Genomic DNA, 22,013 nt, shown 5'->3' on the forward strand with positions numbered 1-22,013 from the left:
ACCAGCTGGTTTAGGCCCCCCTCCAGTCCAAAAATGATGGGGAGAATATGAGAACTTCTCTACCTAAGAAGAGAGTCTCAAGTCTCAACCATTTCTCAACCATAGAAGTAGGAGAGGAGAGGTTTTGGAGATGTACGTAGGGGGACTGAAAGAGGAGAGAAGTAGGAAGAGAACAAGTAAAAGATAGGGGAAAAAGGGAAGGGGGCGGCGGCGGCAGGAGGGGGGTGGGAACCCTACGCCCAAACACTCTCTCTAGAAGACTCGCTACGAGACTTAAGATGCTTGGACGTATTGCAAGAAGGAAATGTTTGGGACTCAGATCGATGTTCATTAACATATGTGTTTGTACAAGTACCACCAGTGGTGGATCCAGAAATTTTCGACAGATGGGTCACTCCTTTAAGAGCGGCCTTATATGTTTCAAAGTCGTAGACATACTCACATCAATTTTTATTATTTAATTAAAAAATGAGTGTATATACATCAAATATTTTTCTTGTTAGTGGTAGTTAATGTTGAGTTTGTAAAAAAAATTTAAAAATGTTAAAGAAAATACATATATTTTTTATTTTACGTGGAACTATAGCAATTGATTTGTGTAGGAAATTACATTATTGTAAATGACTTTGTGGTACCAATGCTAGACGAGATAGTTTACGTTTGGATTTGAGGTAAAAAAAATGGAGGATGTAGGCGCCAGGGTTGAATCTTGAGTCAAGTCCGTCGATAGGCGACTTTCTACCACTGAAACAGTCAAAAGCACATGTAGAAATATTGGGGCTATTTTATATATATATTACAAACTTAGACTTAGGGGCCTTTCTTTGGGACCCAATTTTTAGCTAGGTCACGTGACCCTTCTGTGCCTACACTGAATCCGCCCGAGTACCACGCGCATCACTTCATACCAGGCTCGGTCCTGGCTAAAGTAAGATGTGCTATTTGCTTTAGGCCCCAATTTTTCAAACAAGGCGTCCCACACTTGTGTTCGTTTAGTTCATAGTAGCGAGCAAAAAGAAAGAAAAAAAAAACACACCAATCTAGTTAAAAGATAAGTTATAAATCGAATCTAACTAACCGATGAATTATTCAAGCTTGGCTTAAAAATGCTTAACGATCCTTTGAAATGTACGTTTAAAAGTTTTTTCAAAATCTTTTCAGCGATCTGTAGAGTCCACCTTTTGGTTAGAAGCTCCCACGAAGAAATTTGCAAGGGGAAAATGACGGTCAAGGACGTGTTTGATAATTAATATCCTCCAAGGACATTTTCAGCATTAACAAATGTTCTCAGCATGAGCATGTCCTTAACGGATATTAATTATCAAAACACGTCCTGGACTGTCATTTTCCCAATTTGTTGTTGCAAACAAAATTGGTTGGGAACTTGGGCTTAGGGTTTGGCACTGACATTTCGAGAATTGTAGGCTAAATTTGAAGAGAGGATATTAATTTTATTAATTTAGACTATACACACACAGTCACACACACATATATTTATTGATATGTAAGTTGGATGTCCGGACCTACTTGCGTGCATTTCAATTAATTCCGGAGCTCTAAAGACAGGACAAACCCTCAAATGAACCCAAGTTTATGTAATGAGTACCAAAAAGAGTTGATATTTTGATTTTTATACTTTTTAAGGGAGTCATGATTCTTGTGAAACTTTTTTGTCCAGAAATTCTTTAGGTATTTTGTATTTTTCGTAACTTTTTGTTTAGCTTTTCGTTGTAATTTTTAGGATTATTCATTTGTCTCGACGAGAAGAATCAGAAGAGTATAAAAATAGGGACCGATGTTGAAAAAAATTCATATAAGACGACATTTTAGACGAAAGACAGTTGTTTAATATTTTGTCTTTAGTGAACTTTTTTTTTGGTTTAGTTTCGGTCATAATTTTTAACTTTTTAGATTCCTCTTGTCGTGATGGATGATTAATCCCAAAAATATACCTAACAAAAAATTTAATAAAATGAACAAAATAGACAAAACGAAAAAGAAAAAAAAGTTAGGACCGGCCTTGGATCGGACACCACAAGGCGAGCACCTAATTAAACACAATCTAGAAACAGCGTTGAAAATGACATTTTTAATTTTTAATTTTGAAAGGTCAGATTGAAGAGGGAGACTTTGTAAACAATTTAAGAGCCAACAATAATTTTTTGTACTTTTTTTTTTGGTAAATAGCCAACAAGAATTGTTGCTTAATTAAAAGCAATACGATTTATTACAAAATATTGCGGGAACCTCGTTTGGCGACAATAATCGGAATATTTTGCGAGTTGTTCTTCATGCATGTGTGGAATGGACTCTACTCGTCATTTGTTTTACAAAGGCGAAAAATGTAGTACTAATATTCAACACATGATCACTAAACATCGGAATATTTTGCGAGTCGTTCTTCATGCATGCATGGAATGGACTCTACTCGTCATTTGTTTTACTAATGCGAAAAAGATAGTACTGCTAATATTCAACACATGATCTCTAAACATCAATTTGCAGGTTCACTTGTCTATTCCTTTTGTTTGTTAAAACATCAAATCACATCTTGATTCCATGATTTTTAACAAGTAATGTCTAGCATATTTGGGTATTTTAGTTTTAGTAGTAGGTGGAGAGAGAAATAGAGTAATGATTAGAGAGGGAGGTAATGAGTGGAGAGAGATAGAGAGAGAAATGAAATGAAATTAATAATTGGAAAAATAGGGTAATGATTGAAAAAAGATATAGAGTAATGATTGAAAAACAAAGTTAAAACAAAATAAATATGCTAAATGAACAAGGCCAATGCCTTTTGATTTTTTGTTTATCTATCTATATAAAGAAAAGTATGATGAGATGTACACGACTGGCCAATATCTTATTATGAGTAAAGGTCAAGGTAGGATGTTTGAATTCAAAATGTTTTAAGCATGCTAATTAAACAGTAATACTATATTTTTTGCAAGCACACTTGAGATAGAAAAATGCTGTTTTTTTTTAAAGGCGAAAAATTTATTAATCTTTGAAAACAAATTACAAAGATTAAAAGAATCCAAACTAGTTTCAAGCTGAAGAAGAGAAAACAATTGCTCCAACAATCATAAGTCAACCCGGATCCAAAGGGGAGAAAATGCTATTTTTCACGCAGGCAAAGTGAGAACAGATTATCCACATATTTTTTGCGGAGTTTATTTCGGGTTCCACAAAGATGATCCAAGCCGCTCAATCTTTTAAAAATAGTAGTAATTTTTTTTTGGGATCCATGTAAAAAAGTTATCTCGATTGGATTTCGGCAAGAGCTTTTTCAAAATTCGTAGGGTGAATCAGTCAGTTTTGCTCTACGAATTTTGAAAAAAGTCCTCCTGATGTCCAATTGGGATGATTTTGTACAAGGATCTCTAAAATAATGTTTTAAGAAAAATGAGCAGTTTAGATCATCTTTGCGGGATTCGAAATAAGCCCCGAAAAAAAATCTATAGAAGATCTGTGCCAATTTCCTTTGTGTCATTAGACTTTTCGCTTGAGATAATAGATGACGAATGATTCAATTAAATTAAAAAGAAATGATCACGTTGGTCTTTTCTACAAAGAAAATTTTCAGAAAATCGTTGCTTAGGTCATGTACCTTACAATAAATCTTTTAATCAGCTCCCGTTCCGAAACTAAAAAAAAAACCTTTATTTTTTAAGAAGACAATTTAAAGCTAAAAAATTATGAATTTATTGAAATTTAAAAATATGCAATATGGATCTTATTTGAAAGATCTCATCGAGATCTTTTATATGATGCAAAAAAAAAAATTGAAATATTAATTTTCATTTACAATATTTTTGAGTTTGAAAATGTGAAATAAGCTGCTTATTTTTTAAGAAGGTTTTTGGAACGGAGCCTCAGCAACTTGGAATTCTTAACAACTTGGAAAATATTTAATCTTTATTATACGCATATGATAATGATTCTTCATTCGGTTCCCTGGGCTTTATTCTGGTAGTTAAAATGAGTATTACGTGACATAAAATTCAACAGGCCAAATGAATTTTCAAGACACGACTTTCCAATGGCCTGAAACACAGGGAATTCTCTCCAACCCATTTCCCTATCACCTTGCCTAATGCCTACTAGTAGGACAACAATTAGGGAAGCGGGGGGCTGCTGCGTGCTACTATGCCCCGTTTGTGGGCCCACTCCGGTCTCGCTCCAATAATCGGAAGCGTTCACTTTGTAGAGCTCGTCGAGTAGAACAACTATGCAAAAAATCAGCTTAATTGGATATCATTAAGTGCCTGATCGGAGCCCATATAACACTCGGTCCATGGGTTACAGTGGATTTGATCCAGTGTTTCGGATCCATTCTTTTCAAGATAAAAAGGTTTCGATTAGGCACTTAATGATATCCAATTAAGCTGATTTTTTGCATAGTTGTTCTACTCGACGAGCTCTACAAAGTGAACGCTTCCGATCATCGAAGCGAGACCGGAGTGAGCCCCTAAACGGGGCACAGCAGCACGCTGCTGCCCCCTAGCAGCCCCCCGCTTCCCAACAATTAGGGCTCAATGAACCAAGCTGTTCGCGAGTAGCTCAAGGCTCTACCTAATAATGAATGGGCTCTGCTCGCTTGGCTCAGCTTACTTAATAAATTTTTTTGATAACCGGATGGTAAGGTCAGCTTACGTGCACTTTGACTAATTTCGGAGCTCTGAAAGTAATGATCGGACATAAACCCCAGTGGCCCTAAAGTTTGAGATATTTGACTTCCGTGAGAAAGAAACTTGTAATCTTATAGAGAGGCACTTATTGCTTTTTCGCAACCACTTGAGCAAATCCCTTGGGATTAAAACTTACTTAATAGTTGCGCTGAGCTGGCCTCTGTGAGAATGGAACTTATGATCTCATAGAGGAGCACTTATTGTTTTTTTACAATCACTTAGCCAAATCCCTTGAGGTTAACTTACTTAATAGCTGCGTTGAGCTCAAACTCAAGTTTCAAGTTCTATTAGTAGTAAATGAGTCGAGTTTAATACTCTAATGCTTGACTTGACTCGAAAAAGCTCCGTCGAATTGTATAGGGACCCTGCTACGTAGACAGATGAGGGCCACCGACGTCTACGCGAGGCCCACTACGGGCCTCACACGGATTATCCAAGCCCTTCAATAATTTTTTTTAATAAAACCAAGTATGCCCACCAAAAATCAGCTCAATCCAATATATGTAAGTACTTGATCCAATCTTTCAATTTTTCATTCAAATTCCGAATTTATGAAAAAAATGAAAGATTGGATTGAACACCTACACATATTGAACTGAACTAGTTTTTGGTAGGCCCACTCAATTTTTTTTTTAAAATTATTGAATAACTCAAATCACCTGTGCAGGGTCCGGAGTGAACCCCACGTGGTTGTCGGGAGCTCCCATCAATTTCTTTAGAGTTACCGTGTGTAGTCCCGGCTCATTCACAAATGACTCGAGTTCAAGCTCGAACAGTATAAAACTTGGCTCGTTTACAAACTTAACAATAACAAACCAATTGAAAACTGCCACATGGAGACGCATAAACAGACATTTTTGTATAGAAAAATCAAAGGTAGCTAAATTATGGGAATTCCCAATCATCATCGTCATCCATAAAAAAGCTGCAAATAATAGTAGTAATCGGTATCTCTCTGTATATATAAAGACGAAATAGCCCATACCTGTACTAATTTCTACGCTATTTCTGGGAAATTTTGAGGAAGAAGTTTTGGAATTGGGAGATTAGGGTCTGGAAAATCGGTGGAGAAATTGGGGAGAGAGAGAGAGAGAGAGAGAGAGAGAGAGAGAGAGAGAGAGAGAGAGAGAGAGAGAGAGGTGTGAAGATGTGGGGAAATGGGGGAAGGTATTATTGGGGGAGGAGAGAAGGAGGGGGAAAAGTGGAAGGGATAGTGGTGGTGTTCGCTTGGATGTCGAGTCAAGAGAGGCATGTGAAGAGCTACGTCGAGCTCTACTCTTCTCTCGGCTGGAACTCCCTCGTTTGCCATTCCCAATTCCTCAATCTGTGAGTTATATTTTATACTCCTCGATTCTGATTCCCTATCCTAGTTCTTGATTTCGGTGAAAAGTTTTTACTCCTACCTTTTTGTAGTTTCTGGCTTTTCTTTTGTAGGCCTGCTTTGAGTAAATCAAGGTTGACCCAGATTGGGGGAAAACGAGTTTTCTGCAAATTTTGGGTTTTTGTGAATTATTAAGCTCCTTCCATACGTTTTTTGTTTTTGTTTTTGATACGTCAGGTGTCCGAGGCACCTCGACTAATCTGGCGACCAACCCCTCCGTCCACCTACAGGGGTGGGTTCCAATTACAGACGGAGCAAAGCTAAGAGGCTCCTTCCATACGTTTATCCTCCATACCCCACCAAACTCAATCTTTTGGGTTCCATCGGAGCTCAAAAAGAATATCCTCTGTTCATATGTTGGGTCTTGGATTCGAGAATATGCGAATAAAAAATCAGCTTGATCGGATATCGGTAGCTATATGAACAAATGGTTTAAAGCGGATGACTTAAGATTAAAATCATAGTCCACTTTAAACCATTTTTATCATTACTTAGCAATATAGGGATCAAGGTAATTTTTGGACACATTTCATGAGAGTGAGACATACGAGAATTTGTATCTTCTTTTTTGGCCCAAAATGGAGCCAAAAAGGTTGAGTTTGGTGGGATATGGAGTATAAGAGTATGGAGGGGAGCTTAGTACACACACACGCACACAGATATACGTAGCACGTACATACGTGTGTATGTACATAGGTATGCATACATGTATATGTATTTTGTCAGGCTGACTACTTGGTAGTTGCCATCATGGATTCATGGTACATGGGCTCTTGATAGATTTTGGTTATAGTGATATGTCTGTCAATGAATTAGTTGAATGTCCCTCTCTTTATTGAGTCATAGTTTTGAGAGTGGTCTATTAATTTACTGGTGGGTTTGTTGAGAATCATTATTATGGAGATTTAATGAGAATTTTTACTATTTTTTTTCTTCCTTTTTCTGTTGGACCTATAAGTCCCTAATGATGGTTTTAATGTAACAAATGCAAAAGTGGTTTTCTTTTGCCAAATTTCATTTGATCCACAGGATGAAGTTTTAGATGAAAGCTGACCTTTGAATTTGTAATCATCAAAACAGGGACCAAATATTGAAGTTGTTTGCGTAAGACGAAGTCATGTGTAGTGTTTTGCTACATTTTCACTTACTATACAATTTTAGAATACTTGTCAATTTACGTAAGAACACTTGCAATAAACTGTGGAACACTTGCCATTTCATTTAAAAGGGAAGAGTTGCAACAATGGGTGGAATACTTACCACACTAATTACTCATATTCAATTTTTTGCTTGGTAGCACAAACCATTTTCTGCATGTAGTAGATGCACCCCCTTGAATGATGTTATTGTAATGCCTCAATTTGTAGCTAGGTGCAATAACTTGGCGTTTCGGATGATGGATGTAAATTCTTGAATCCGCATTTGATGTTAAAATGGGACTTATGAGTGGGCACCTCAGGGAACGTAAACATGGTTGCCAGCATTTGAAATGTGCTCTAATCATCAGATATTGTCACTTAGTGTAGGAAAGGGAAAAAAAATACTTTATGGTAGTGATTTACTAATGCCTGCTTTATTGACGGTTGAGAGACAAGGCCAGAGGGTATGCTGAAAATATCCAAAAACCTTAAACTGTGAGTCTATCCTACAATAGGTGCCTTTGCGTTGGTCTAATCTTTACCTCTAGAAATGCCTAGTAGGAAAACAATGCGCTTGTGCCTCTTTGAGAATCCCCCCAATTTCCAATTGTAGATGGCAATACATGCTATACACTAACTTTAGCGTGACAATAATGGATGACAACTCTGAGATCTGATCGAGAAGTTTGATGTGCATGTAACTTCAATGTGGGGGTTAAACAGAATCTAGCTATTTTAGACGTTCCACTGATAAGGATTTCATACAGATAGAAAGAAAAAACGTGCAATTTATAAAACAAAAACAAAAAAATACATTTGTCCGATGGTGGCACATTGGACATAATGAAGGACAGTATGTGAGTGTCATCTGTGTAGGTTAGGAAAGATGTGAAGTATATGCCGCTGAAGCATGTCATACGCATATGCAAAGAACAAGGCCTAGGAGATTCATATAATCCTAGATTGATGGGACAAGTATTGCAAATTAGTTTTGTCTACATGAGGAAGTTTTTTGTTGTATGTGTCAGTCTTGAAGTTGATCTTCACGTGAGATAAGCAACAGTTTACCGCTTTTAAAGAAGTTTTGGTAGTTTACTTAATCCTTTGATGTGAGGAGGCTGATATCAGTGGTATTTGCAGATTCTTCCCTGACAAGGCCACAACATTGGCATTTGGAATTCTTAATGAACTTGTTGAGGTCTGTACTCATTTCCTTTCAAGCTTTACTTTCACGTGCAACCAGTTGAGTGGAAGTCCACCAACTATGCTTGAGTGGCTCTTAATCAGTTATTGCGCTGAATGAAAGTCTTTAGCAAAGCTTGCTTGGGTAGGAGCAGGCCTTGCAGTGATGTACAGAAATTGAGTTAAAATTTTCCATTTTAGTTTTTCATGTTGCCTTTTCCGGCCTTATAGCAGTGCTTTTTCAGTCTTGCTTTGCTCCTTAAAAAAGTGGCTCACTGGCTTCCATGCTCTCTCCCAATTTTCTTGAATGCAAAAGCCAGAAGGCAAAACTTTTCTTCTTTTTTCTCCTTTTTGATTGATACTCAGCAATCATCAACTTCACTTATTTTTTTCCTTAAATTTTATTCCAATGGATGTTACTTATGAGGCTTTATTGTCATTTTGAACTTGAAGGAGCTAAAAATTAGGCCGTGTCCTGTTGTCTTTGCATCTTTCTCTGGTGGTCCAAAAGCTTGCATGTATAAGGCTCTTCAGGTAACATTCTGGCGCAGATACTCATGTAAGATTATGCCAAAAAAGTGAATGTTGACATTTTTCCTTGTACCTCGGTGTATTGAAGTTTATCATGATCTTTTTCCTCATTTCTTGCAGATAATTGAAGGAAAGTGTGAAGAACAACTCAATCTGGTAAACTTTGAATGCTTCCACCCCAGAACCTCCTTTCTTGATTTCACTTACTTTTCCGGGGCCAAAATCTTCAGCTTCTATCCAGTGCGTTTGTATGTCCTATTGGCATTATCCCATTGCCTTGGTATATGGAAAGACATATGCCGTATGATATGACATATATTGGCAAAAATTAGCAAGCCAATTTACGCAGGTTTTGGGCAAGTCTAGTGATTTTTCGCACACCCTTTCTATGTGCAACTCTCATCTTTTGGCTTTATTCAGGTGAATTTGCAACATTGCCCTTTCATTTTTGCAGTTTTTCGTAGGAAAGGGCAGTATTGCATATTTACATGAATATAGACAAAAAGGGGAGCGAGCGCAAAACCAATTTCTATGGGCAATTATTTTTTCATGGTTTGTGCAATTGGGTTTAGAAGTTTAGTACACCTGTTTTTTTTTTCCCTTTTACATTTTGTCCATATTATACATTTCTGCTGTTGTGAAGGATGAGTATCGATTGGTCAGAGATTGTGTTTCTGGTCACATTTACGATTCCAGTCCAGTTGATTTCACCAGTGATCTGGGCAGTCGGTTTGTTCTGCATCCAACTGTACTTAAGATGTCACAACCACCACGACTAGCATCATGGATTGCAAACGGCATTGCTTCCAGTTTGGACACCCTCTTTCTTAGTAGATTTGAATCACAACGTGCTGAGTATTGGCAGACTTTGTACGCCTCTGTAGTAAGTACCGATGCGATGCAAAAGTTGTTGCTTTCCTTTTCTGCTTGCTATTTATTGTTGTTATTCATATGCAGAACATGGGTGCACCATATCTGATTTTGTGTTCAGAAGATGATGATCTTGCTCCCTATCAAATAATCTTCAATTTTGCACAAAGACTACAAGACCTTGGTGCAGTTGTCAAGCTGGTGAAATGGAATAGCTCTCCTCATGTAGGTCTGTCCGCTTCTTAACCTTATTTGTTCTTCCAATTGATTTTTAAATCTATTACTTCTTTGCCCATTATTGTTACTGTCAAACATGATTTGAAGCACTGGTATCATCTGAAAACGGTACCGAAAGATGAATATTTGAGGCTCTCAATATTGTTGAAAATGCAAATTAATTGCTGAAGACATATAAGTTACAAGTAATGCAATTGCAGTTTTGGATCTTCTTGCCCTTGGGGCATAACGGTGGGTTTGTTGGAAAGTCAGACTGAAAAGAAGGCCATGGTGATAAAATGAAGTTGAAGATTAAGTATTTTCTTGCCGCTGGATCCTAGTGGAGAGCTGTGATAGTGGTGCTGGCTAAGGCAGTACTGTGAGAAAACTGCTATACAAACCCTGTCGGAACTATTTTGGTGGTGCTTCAGCTGTTGCTTAAAACTCTCAATCCCAATCAATGTGCATTTGTTGCCATCTGGTTTCAAGATTAAAGATAGTTGATTTGCACCAAAAAAGAGGAAAAACTTGGCATTTCCTTTCGTTGAACTTGTGAAATAGCCGAGAAAACTAAGCCTTTGTTTGGTTTTCATCTTTGGATATTTTAGTTTTGGTAGTGGGAGGAGAGACAAATAGGGTAATGATTGAAGAGGGGGGAAATGAGTAGAGAGAGAAATGAAAGTAATAATTGGAGAAATAGGATAATGATTGAAGAGAGAAATAGGGTAATGATTAGAAAACAAAAACAAAACAAAGTTATACTTGAAAATGAGCTTTGATCCCTTTTTAGTTTGACAGCTTGACTGACAACCTTGAGACTTGAGTGAATGTTTGAGTTCAATTTACTCAATTCCTATGTACCGCAGCTTGGCATGAAGACCTGTAAATAATTGCCTTTTGCCAAGGCACAAGTACTTATCTTCGAGTCATCCAAAATTTGTTTCGAGTAAAAGCTTTATTTTCATGATGATGGGATTTTGCTTTTGTATCTCTTGTACTAATTTGCCCCATTTTTCTTTGTTTTTCAGAAAAGTATAGGGTTAATTTATATCATCTCACTTGCTTCACTGCCATCACACAGGTCACCATCGGCATTATCCAATCGACTACAAGGCTGCTGTGACTGAGCTACTTGGAAAGGCTTCCATAATTTATTCTCATAGAATCAGACAACTCGAAGGAGAGGGAATGGGATTTGAGGGTCCACATGATGAGATCTCCAAGCCCTTCTACCAGTTGAAGAAAGCAGCAATAAACTCAAACAATAGCTTCCAAAGAGTTGCTCTTGAGCTAAACGACCACTTCTTTGTACCCAGTTCAGTAGAATATCACGAAGACAGAGTCGTTGGGTCAGTACAAGATGAACACAAAGGAGGCTTGATCCATATCCCCAAGCCCCCAAGTATTAACGCTCATGGGGTTCTTGGTCAAATCCTTTTTGATGTATGTGTTCCTGAGAATGTTGAAGGCTGGGATGTTAGGTCATCCCCCTCCTTGAGTAGGCCTCCATTTGCTTCTTCAAGATGGCATTCACCTTTGAATCCTATCAGATGCAGGAATCCCATTAAATGCATTCGTCGCTCGAGGTTATAATATCTCTACCTGACGCAAATTACTTCCAAAGGCATATTATTATGAATCTGAGTGTGCACATTGGGTTCTCTGCATTTTGCGAATGAGGTTGGTACTTATGACTTATGAGCAATGCGTTTTGGCGGGAGCACAATGAATTACCAAAGAAACAAATGTGTTGCGGTTCTCATTTTGGTGGCTTTGTAAGTGCTGTAATAACGCGTGCTGTGGTTTGACCTAATCTGATGGAAATGTACAGTTACTTTATCGGGAAACCGGGAAACCGTGTAACCTAGTTGAGAGTAGAGTTTGCGAGTCCTTTGTTTCAGAAATAAGAGCTTCTCGCTGATTGTAAATTTGTACTAGTATTTTCCATGCATCTGCCTGAATGCAGCATAGGCTCTCATACTCAGCTATGGTAATAAGAAGTATATTTGGAGAAGTTATATTGTAGTGTAGTATAATGGCTACCAGATCTCTCCATTTTTTTTTTTTTTTGCTTAACATGGATGCGCAGGTTGGCTTGCTCCAAATTTGCTTTCTTTCAATACCCCGTAGCCATGTGGAGGGAATCTCACCGGACCTAAGTTGGAGCCAAAGTTGAGGTCCCGCCGCATGCAAGGAGCATTAGAAAGAGTGAAAATTTTCCATTCTAGCGTACTCAAATTCAACATCAAATGAAACTTAAATCAGTATCCTCCTCGTGGTTAGGAGAAGAGTGTCATGGATGGTCAGACCGGTATATTCATGATCCTATTAGCTCTATACTTTGTGTTATGAGTTAATAAAACTTTCTTTTGCCTAGCAAAAAAAAAAAAATTCAACATCAAATATCGTGAACTATACACTAGATCTAAGTCGGAGCTAAAGTTAAGGTCTCACCGCATAAATAGAATGAGAAAACATTCTTTCCGGAGGCAGAGGAAAAGGGGGTTTTTCTGCCACCCCCGTGGGCCTCTTTCGTGGTTTTTTTGGGATAATCCGAACCATAGTTATGAATACCGTTCCGTACCGGCAGGTACGTTCCGTTTTGAAGAGAAACCGGTACTCTACCCCCCAATTCCGTACTGGACGCAATACCGGTAAGTACCGGCCGAGACGAGACCAAAATTTTACAGAGCGAATTTTTTTTTTCTTTTCTGTTTTTTTCTAGAACGATGTTATATTAACCCCAAAAAAAAACCGTTTAAATTATAAAAAAAAGATTCTGGTTTTAAAAAAGGAGTTGTCCGTTTCAGAATTTTAGCAAAACGTGGGCCAATAGTATATGCGCGAGCTCAAATCCTGGATTTGCACCCCTCCTACGCGCAAATAACCCGTGACGTGCGCGCAAACAACCTGTTACGCGCACCCGGTTAACTGGTTTTCGAACTAATTTTTCGAAATTGATTTATATGCGCGAGGCTCAAATCCTGGATTTGCACCCCTCCTGCGCGCAAATAACCCGTGACGTGCGCGCAAATAACCCGTTACGCGCACCCGGTTAACTGGTTTTCGAACTAATTTTTTGAAATTGCTTTCGGCCACGGCCCATTTTTCCGAGCGCACGAGACCTCTCCTTGGATCCTCATTCACAAGCCCACTAGTATGCAAAGTTATGTAAGGTGGAAAAGAGTTTTGTAACTAGGCAATGTGAAACAAGAGGCAAACACATAGGTATTTTATGATCAATTGCATGGTATGGGGGATTTTTTTGAATTATAATCATATATAATTATTATATATATTGTAGTTGTGGTAAATCCAAAATGGTACCCGGTATTTGACCGGTACCTGTACGTACCATACCAATAGAAAAATCGGTACCCTGACCGATACGGTATTCATAACATTGATCCGAACCATTCATCATACAGGACCCGCAAAATAATGTATCATCGTGAAAAATCAGCTTGTCCAGATATCGATAGGTATGTCAAAAGTTGAGTTTAAGACGAAATAATGGACGGCCGTGGACAGTTTAACTTAAAAAAAACAATTCACAGATCCATGCCGTCTATATTTCCATATAAAACTCAACTTTTGACACATCTATCGATATCCGGACAAGCTGATTTTTTTGCGTGGATACATTATTTTACGAGTCCTACAAGATGCACAATTCGGATTATCAAAAAAAATGTGTGATGAGAGCCTACGCTGGAGGTGGCGGAAAACCCCCTTGTCTGCCGGCGCCGAACAGAATTCATTCTCAAATAGAATTGTTGTAGTATTGAAAGAGACATGACTAGTTAGAAGTGAAAATGTGCACTATTCAATACTATAGTTGTTTAACCTAGTTGTTGTTGCACTTGCTATAACTTGCTCTTTGAGAGCATCCACCTTAATTGATTTTGGAGAGTAGTGCTATTGGTACCGACGGTACCATAGGGAAAATGTACCGACGGCCACCGGACGGCCGTCTCCGGCCACCGGACGGCCGATCCGAGCCGTCCAAAAATTTTAAAAAATAAAACCGAGTGGGCCTACGCGGGAATCAATGGCATCCGAGGTGTGTAGAGTACTTGATCCGAGCACCCCTTTTTCGTGTATATACACGTATATACAAATATAGCCACCAGTGAGGCTGATGAAGGGGTATTTTTGGAGGTTGACTTGCTACTTTAGTTTAGTGGAGGGAGTAGAGATGGAGGTGTGGATGCTCTCAATGAAATTAACTGTGTTTAGGAGTGTATTCAATCTTCATGCGTCCCTCGTAGTACTTAAAAATAATCTAAAAGTCTATATCAAGACTAGACCTGGGTAACAGGTTGTGTAGAGTCGTATTTTTGTCGTGTCAATCGGGTTCGTATCACAAATCATTCAATTCGTATCCGACCCATTTAGAATTCGTGTTTCTCGAATTGTGTCATTTTCGTGTTTCATGTTAGAAATGCTCGACCTCAACCTGTTAATTTCGTGTCCGGTTCGTGTCGTATTATCGTGTCCGTTGCCTAACTCTATATAGAATTACAGATATACCATATTTTATATATATATATATATATATATATATATATATGTGTTAATGAGTGACACAGATTAATAATCGTGTTAGTCGTGTCAATTTCGTGTCTCGCGTGTTTAACCCGAACCCAACTTATTTAGAATTCGTGTTCTCGAGTCGTGTCATTTTCGTGTTTCGTGTTAGAAAATGTTCAACCCTAACCCGCTAATTTCGTGTTCTGTCCGTATTGTGTTATCGTGTTTCGTAACCGTTGCTCAGCTCTAATCAAGACAATATAATAGGATTGGCCCTGGAAGAATGAGAATGGTCTTCTTTCGAAGAAATAATATCAATTGTGTGTAAACTAGTTCCGATATCCGAAATTTCGAAAACAGCCTAGAAGTTGACATTGGGAAACAAAATTAGGACCTTCGGAAGTTTGACTTCCATTCCGCAAGTGATGAAGGTGCTGGTGACCGGCGCTTCAGGTTACTTAGGCGGGAGGCTCTGCCACGCCCTCCTCAAAACCGGCCACTCCGTTCGGGCGTTTGTCCGGCGGACCAGCGACCTCTCCTCCCTCCCTCCGCCTACCGACGACGGCAGTCTCGAGCTCGCTTACGGCGACGTCACCGACTACCAGTCCCTCCTCGCCGCCTGCTCCGGCTGCCGCGTCATCTTCCACGCCGCCGCTCTCGTTGAGCCCTGGCTCCCTGATCCTTCCAGATTCTTGAAGGCAAGCACACACAAACTTACGTACAACTCCATATCTATAGTTCTTTTTAATGTCCTGATCGGTTTACGCGCTACTCATTAATTCTGTGATCAATTCTATTGTCGACTAGCGGGGCGAATTGAAATCGGACTTATTCAAAGGAGTTGAATTCGAGTTTCATTTGTATCAGTGATTAATTCTTGTAATTAGGTTAATGTTGGAGGGTTGAGGAATGTATTGCAAGCTTATAAGGAGATTGGAACGATAGAGAAGATCATATACACGTCGTCGTTTTTCGCTTTGGGATCAACCGATGGAGATGTCGCAGACGAGAGTCAGGTAACACTATCACTGACGAATTGAGATGATTTAGTTGACAAATTGTGTAGTTTTTTTTTTAAAAAGTCAATTTGTTTAACAAACAAACCATTAACCCTTTGGAAGCGGATCCTCTCCGGTCCATGTTTTGGACTTGCGGAGACAAGTCGCAAACTGAACCATAAAATTGGACTGGAGAGGATCAGATCCCAACCCTAGATGGTGAGAAAGGACAGATAATGGGAGCCATTTCTCGCCAAATCTCACCGTTATTATTATTATAATAATAATAAATTTTTTTTTTTTGTGAAAAAAGGGAAGTGCCAATCGCAAAGTTTCTTTTTTGTACTTTTTCTCTTCATTTCTCATAAAAGGACTCGATCCAAATGAGTAATTTCACAAGAAACTATAACCTTTCCTTTCTTTTCTCCTGAAACCCCTCCCTCCAAAGGGGTAAAAGGAGAATTATGTTTTTTGTTTTGTTTTCTTAGAAAGTATTTTTGTGGCAACAGATTCATCACGGGAAGTTTTTCTGCACGGAGTATGAGAAGTCAAAAGCTGTTTCCGATAAGATAGCGTTAGAAGCTGCGGCTGAGGGGGTGGCTATTGTGCCAGTTTACCCCGGAGTTGTTTACGGTCCTGGAAAAGTCACCGCTGGAAACTCCGTCGCGCAATTGGTAATGGAATGATGAAGTTTACTTTAGCTGAACTTTTTAGTACTGTCAAGCTAGTAGCAATTTTACTGGCGTATATCATGCTGATTGCAAAGTTTTTGGTTCCTCCTTTACATTAAAACAGAAAAAACAAAAAGTTATTTTTTCATAACTCAGCATCTGGTCCAAGGGATCGAAAGCGGGCCCTACATATGAGTTCATACTACACTGGTGGGGGTTGAGTCAAACCCAGACAAAAGGCTTCCTGAAGCCCATGGTTGCCAGGTTTCAGAAAACCGAAACTTTTTTTTTTATAATTGTTCCCATTTTCAGAAATACAACTGTTTGATAATTCTGCAACTTTGAAAAATTAAGGAGGTGGTATCCCTTGTTTTAAAGAGGTGGTTTCCCTTCTTAGTATTTTTAAAGCTTCATTGCATTAGGCAGGCAGATAGTTTCAACCATTAAGTAAATAATAGTTCACTTCTTGTTTATATGCACATTTCATGTCTACTGATTAATGGATCTTATTGTAGAACTTGATATTGGTATTGGATTTTTTTTCTCAGATCATCGAACGCTTTAGTGGGAGGTTACCTGGATATATAGGCAAGGGAAACGACAAATTTTCTTTCTGTCATGTTGATGATGTAGCAGAGGGGCATATTGCAGCTTTGAACAAAGGTCAACCAGGTGAAAGATATCTTCTCACTGGAGAAAATGCATCATTCGTGGATGTTTTTGATAAAGCTGCTGCCCTTACTGAAACAGCAAGGCCACGATTTAATATCCCCTTATCTATCATTGAGGCTTATGGATGGATATCCGTCTTCATCTCTAGAATAACAGGAAAGCTTCCCCTGATCAGCCCCCCGGTATTCTCTCCTTCCTAAAGTTCGTGTTAGTTTTTTAATTTTTTGTTGGAGTATCATCTGTTTTATGCATGGTGTAGGCAATTCAGAAAGAACTTCATGTGAATATTCAAATATCCTTGTGAAAAAGACAGCTTACTAATGTTTTGTTGTTTCTTGTCATATCATTTGTGTTACCCAAGGGAAGATATAGACGAACATAGGAAGAATATTGTTGAGGCTGTTAGCTGTCAACTCAATATATCATCTGGGCTCCTCTATTAATTTATTTTTTCTTCTATAATTTCATGTTCTTCTGGTGAGCAAAAAATGATGTAAACTTCCCTGTGAAATGTCTACATCTACTGAATCATTTCTGTATTCACTCGAACAGACTGTAGATGTTCTTCGACATCAGTGGGCTTACTCTTGTGAGAAGGCCAAAACAGAGTTGGACTATAGCCCTAGAAGCTTGGAAGAAGGTCTAGGAGAGGTACTCCCCTGGTTGAAGAGTTTGGGCTTGATAAAATACTAGAAGGAAGGATGCGATTTGATGCTATTGTTTTCTCTATGCTGGCAGTACAGGTACCTGTATTTTTGGCTGTTGGGATATGAATGGATGAATTTTATTTTGCGGTTTCATCACTCACTTCCTTCTATTTCCTTGTGTCTGAAATATGATTTGTAGGACAGAATCCGAGCGGAAACCAACCGACTTTCGGTTTGAAATTATTGCTTGTTTTGCTTTGCAGTTCCTGTGCTATCCTTATGCTGAAGCCATAGGTAAACAAAAATTTTACGTTTGTTACGTAGAGAAAGATTGTTCAAGTTCTAGAGTAGGCTAAAGTTGAACGTTTCAGAGCTAGAACAGACGCAAAAATTCGAAAATCAGGTAGATGGTCAATTTTACCTCTCAAACTGGTTTTGGTGTATATATACTTGGGGATCTGCTTTTGCAACCTTCGTGTTATTTCTACTTCAAGGAAATAAAGTATTTTCGGAATTATTAAGGGGATGCACAAAGTTATGTTTGGCATACAATTGGACTTCCTTTTTTATTCAATCCATGGACGACGACTATAAGTACCTTTTTTCTTGGCTTTTGGCTGTGGTATATCAAGCTTGGACACGAGATTTCAGAAAGAGTTCAAATGAAAGCCCCACCATATCCCTTCCCTGTGCTGGGCAAATATAGATTTGCATTCCCAGTTTGATTAGTTTGCTCTCCCTCTGTTTTGTTCCACCTATAACCTTAGTTTCATTTCAAACCGAAATCACCCATTATAGCTATAGTTTCAGATATGTTACAGCCTATGTTACATGGATCCTTCATTTTGGCTCAAGTACCCATGTCGATGTGTCTGACACCTGTATCCTTTTGGACACTCGGATCCTTTAATTGTTTTGATACTTACAGAAAAGGAATATCAAATTAGCTAGAAAAGCGATATTTCGTGTATTTCTCATAGACAGAAAATAGGAAAATAGCAAAAATATAATTTTCTTAACCCTTTCTTGTTTAAATACATTAAACATAGCTTATGGTACGTAATATAAGAAAATTGTGCAATATATAATACAAACAAGAGTTCAGGATGTGTCCCCGTACCTGTACCCAAGTTTGGGACACATATCCGCATATCCTAAGATTTAAGTTTAGGAACCGCACCCGATACTTGCACCCGAGTCCATGTAACAAAGGTTACAGCTACGTTGTTTCTTATCACATTCATTACGTCATTTCACGAAAAGATAGGGCTAGATATAGAGAAGAATTCTGATAAGGCATTCTACCCATTGCAACTCATCGAATCCTTGCAATGTGCCATAAGCTTTTGCACAATAGCAGGTGGGCTACCCTCAACCCCATTCCCCCATGTTAGGAAGCCTATTTCATCTCTGCCTTTCTGGAAATAACTTGCACTACTGTTTGAATCTGGAACTTAAAGTGATAAAAAGTTGGGCCCCCAAGACTAGTTGAAGACCTTGAGGTGCGTGTAAGTTGGCCGGACCCCTGAGTTGTCATAACTTCAAGTGATAAAAAGAGGCTTGGATTTGAATACGTGAAAAAGTGGAGGATATATGCACCCTCTTGAGTCATTACCACGATATGCAAAACACGTGTACTTGCAATATGCTAACCTTTGACAGTCAGACAAGTTTATCACATGCTGTTTGCCCTGGCCCTGGCCCCTGTGTAACATTTAATGTAAGACCTTACCAACAACCCAATCATCAACTCACCATCAATTCCCAACCGTCTGATAAATGGCAGATGCCAAGGATCACACATGCTGTCCCCACAGGTAACAACCTATGCAGACATGTGGTTTGATAGACAAACCATTCATACAGATTGTTGTCATGCAATAACTACGGATTCAATCTCTCCAGAATGTAAACATAAATTCATACGGACAACATGATTTGACCTAGCCTTTCCTATATCCAATCCACTTGAACGGCTCAAATCGTCAAACGGGACCACAGTGATTCCCATTTTGCGTCTCATGAGGGATCAATAAATGAGAGGATCTCGATTCACTGTAGAATAGGAAAAGTCTACAGTGCACGCGTTCCACATGAGACTTGGTGGTGTTGTTTACAGATCGTTTTGGTGTTAGATTTAAATCATTCCGGTTTAGCGTCAAACGATGTACTACAAAGTGGGTCCCAACTTAGTTATGATGTTTTGAGGTTTGTTATAACTTCATCCCTGCGTTGTTGAAGTAGCAAGTGTTGTTTTATTATGACGCGAGTTTTATCTCCACCAATTTGACAAACATGTGGCTTCCTACGTATGTTTCTGTTTTCATGTTTTTCAAAACTATTTTTCTTGTTTGCTAAGAACAAATTTAGATGGAACCAGTGGCGATCTTGTCTTCATCGCATTCATGTTTCAACACTGCAGGATTCATCTTGAATGAAGTTTTGCTTTCTGTGATAGGATGCCTAAGGTTTCCTCTTCATATGTTGACTCATTTTGCTTTTCATTCATTTCTTACAGGTGAAGAATAAGCAGAAACAAAGTTGGTGATGACATGTGATTCAACCCATTTTCCCTGTTAATGAAGACTCGGCAAAAGCAGTATATACGAATACGACAACAAAATACTACCGAGTTTGGCCGAAACAATGTATGGTTTCTGAGTTGTTGACCATGTATAACTACTACTAATGGTTCTGTACCCTCCTAGGCGTGATCTTGTGTGAGATATTGTATCTGCATTTGTATTTGTATCGGATTCGATGTTTGATCATTATTAGTGTTTACTATTGAGTACTGTTGTAAATTATTAATCAGTAATGTTGTTGTAATGATAGTACGTGAAGGTTTGTAGATTAGACTTATTTTTTTTGATCCGCTTTGTAGACTAGACTTAGAAGGAAACCTGAATTATTTTACGGGTTCACCTTCTTGGGAGGTTAAAACTAAGTCTTTGAGACCAAATGGTAATGTGCACACAACTCAGCACAGGCCCAGATCCCTGCCCATATGCAATTTTGTCACACATTGTGAACACTTTTTCTGTTGAAAGAAACAAAAGAGATGAAAAAGAAACTTGTTGGGGAGACTTGACCCTAGGACAAGGGGTCCCTTGGTGCACTTAAATATTTTAATTTTTTTGAACGGCAAAAAAAAAATTTAGATGAAATTTTTTATACTGTAATGCACTTCGGTATGCATACAAATTGAACAAATTAAAATTTACAATTGGTGATAAAATTGTGTTCACTGTACTTTACAAATTGAATAATTCAAATTAGGGTTACGCATGGTCTAGATTGGTGATTCTTAATCCAAGGACCGAATCCAAGTCACGGTCTAAGAAGTAAGAAATTGCAATCTGTGTTTGGACCGAAAGTCCAATGGTTTGGTTCCAAATCTAGCTGTGAGTCACGATTCAGTTTCGCTTTTTATCTACAAATTACATATAAATTTCACATTCCATAGTGCAGCAAACTTATTTCCTAATAGTGCAGCAAACCCCCCCCCCCTCTCCAAAAATAATAAATAAATAAAATTAATTAACGGCAACCAAGTTCCATATTCCATATTCCAACATCAAAGCATTACATTCCACTTTCGTAATAGTGCAGCAACCAAATTCTTAATTATCCAAGCGTTACATTACATAAATTACTTATAACTATAGGTAAAACTGTTTACTTAATATTACATACATACATACATGTTAATATGTATAAATATAAATATCTCACGGTCCAGTTCATACATCTCGGGTTCCAAAATGAAAAAAAAATTAGTGAACCGAACCATATCTCGCGGTACTCTAATTTTTGAATCCATATTCGGATCATTAATTCACAAATTGAGATCAAAATATACGGAAATGTATGGGTTTTTTTTTTTTTTTTTAAATTTCTTGAAGAACAAAATCAACCTAGTTATATTAATACAAAAATAAAGTACAACGAAACAAAATACTACCAAAAAAAAAAAAAAACTCGTGAAACCAGATGCCGGAGCTGGACCTATCAGTCATGCTCGTAAAAGTGGGTGGAGCAAGACCCGTAACCTACTTGAACTCGTTCAGCCGTTCGGTGGATGCGGGCATATGGTTGTGGGGATTATGGAGGACAGACAGGCTGTGTGATAGCAACCCTAGCTGTGGCTAACTGGACCCTGCAAAGCGAAAACTCGGTCCAGCTCGTATTCTTTTCCCCAACGCCACTTAGAGCTCTGCTGGTCTACACCAACACCACAGGTTAGTTTATTATGCGATCCAGGTGCCACTTTGATACTGTATTTGTCTTTGCGGGGCCGACGAGTCTGTGGATCGAACGACTGGAGATGAGTGCCGATACGACGATCGAACGGTCGGGGCCACCTCAATCTAAACCCGCGTCAAAGATTGACAAATTCGTTCGACAACTTTCACGCGGCTTTTTGTCTGATAACTTCCACTCTCACAACTCCCACCCGCTGTCCGAAGCTCGTGAAAGACA

General features: G+C 38.5%; 2 protein-coding genes across 2 annotated transcripts; both read left to right on the top strand.

Moving 5' to 3' along the window:
• Positions 1 to 5,500: 5,500 nt before the first annotated feature.
• On the top strand, positions 5,501 to 12,028 carry LOC131331189 (uncharacterized). Its single transcript, XM_058365066.1, has 7 exons — positions 5,501 to 6,017; positions 8,352 to 8,409; positions 8,847 to 8,927; positions 9,045 to 9,080; positions 9,568 to 9,807; positions 9,882 to 10,023; positions 11,092 to 12,028. Exons 1-7 carry the CDS (start codon positions 5,839 to 5,841, stop codon positions 11,601 to 11,603), a joined length of 1,248 nt encoding a protein of 415 aa, XP_058221049.1. The 5' UTR covers positions 5,501 to 5,838; the 3' UTR covers positions 11,604 to 12,028.
• A 2,804-nt stretch (positions 12,029 to 14,832) lies between these two features.
• LOC131331190 (uncharacterized) lies at positions 14,833 to 20,455 on the top strand. Its single transcript, XM_058365067.1, has 6 exons — positions 14,833 to 15,241; positions 15,431 to 15,559; positions 16,051 to 16,215; positions 16,761 to 17,066; positions 17,437 to 17,627; positions 20,050 to 20,455. The coding sequence occupies exons 1-5, from the start codon at positions 14,969 to 14,971 to the stop codon at positions 17,575 to 17,577; spliced, it is 1,014 nt and encodes a 337-aa protein (XP_058221050.1). The 5' UTR covers positions 14,833 to 14,968; the 3' UTR covers positions 17,578 to 17,627; positions 20,050 to 20,455.
• The last annotated feature ends 1,558 nt before the right edge of the window (positions 20,456 to 22,013 follow it).

Source organism: Rhododendron vialii, chromosome 6a (genome assembly GCF_030253575.1).
Source record: "Rhododendron vialii isolate Sample 1 chromosome 6a, ASM3025357v1".
In the NCBI taxonomy this organism is placed as follows: domain Eukaryota; kingdom Viridiplantae; phylum Streptophyta; class Magnoliopsida; order Ericales; family Ericaceae; genus Rhododendron; species Rhododendron vialii.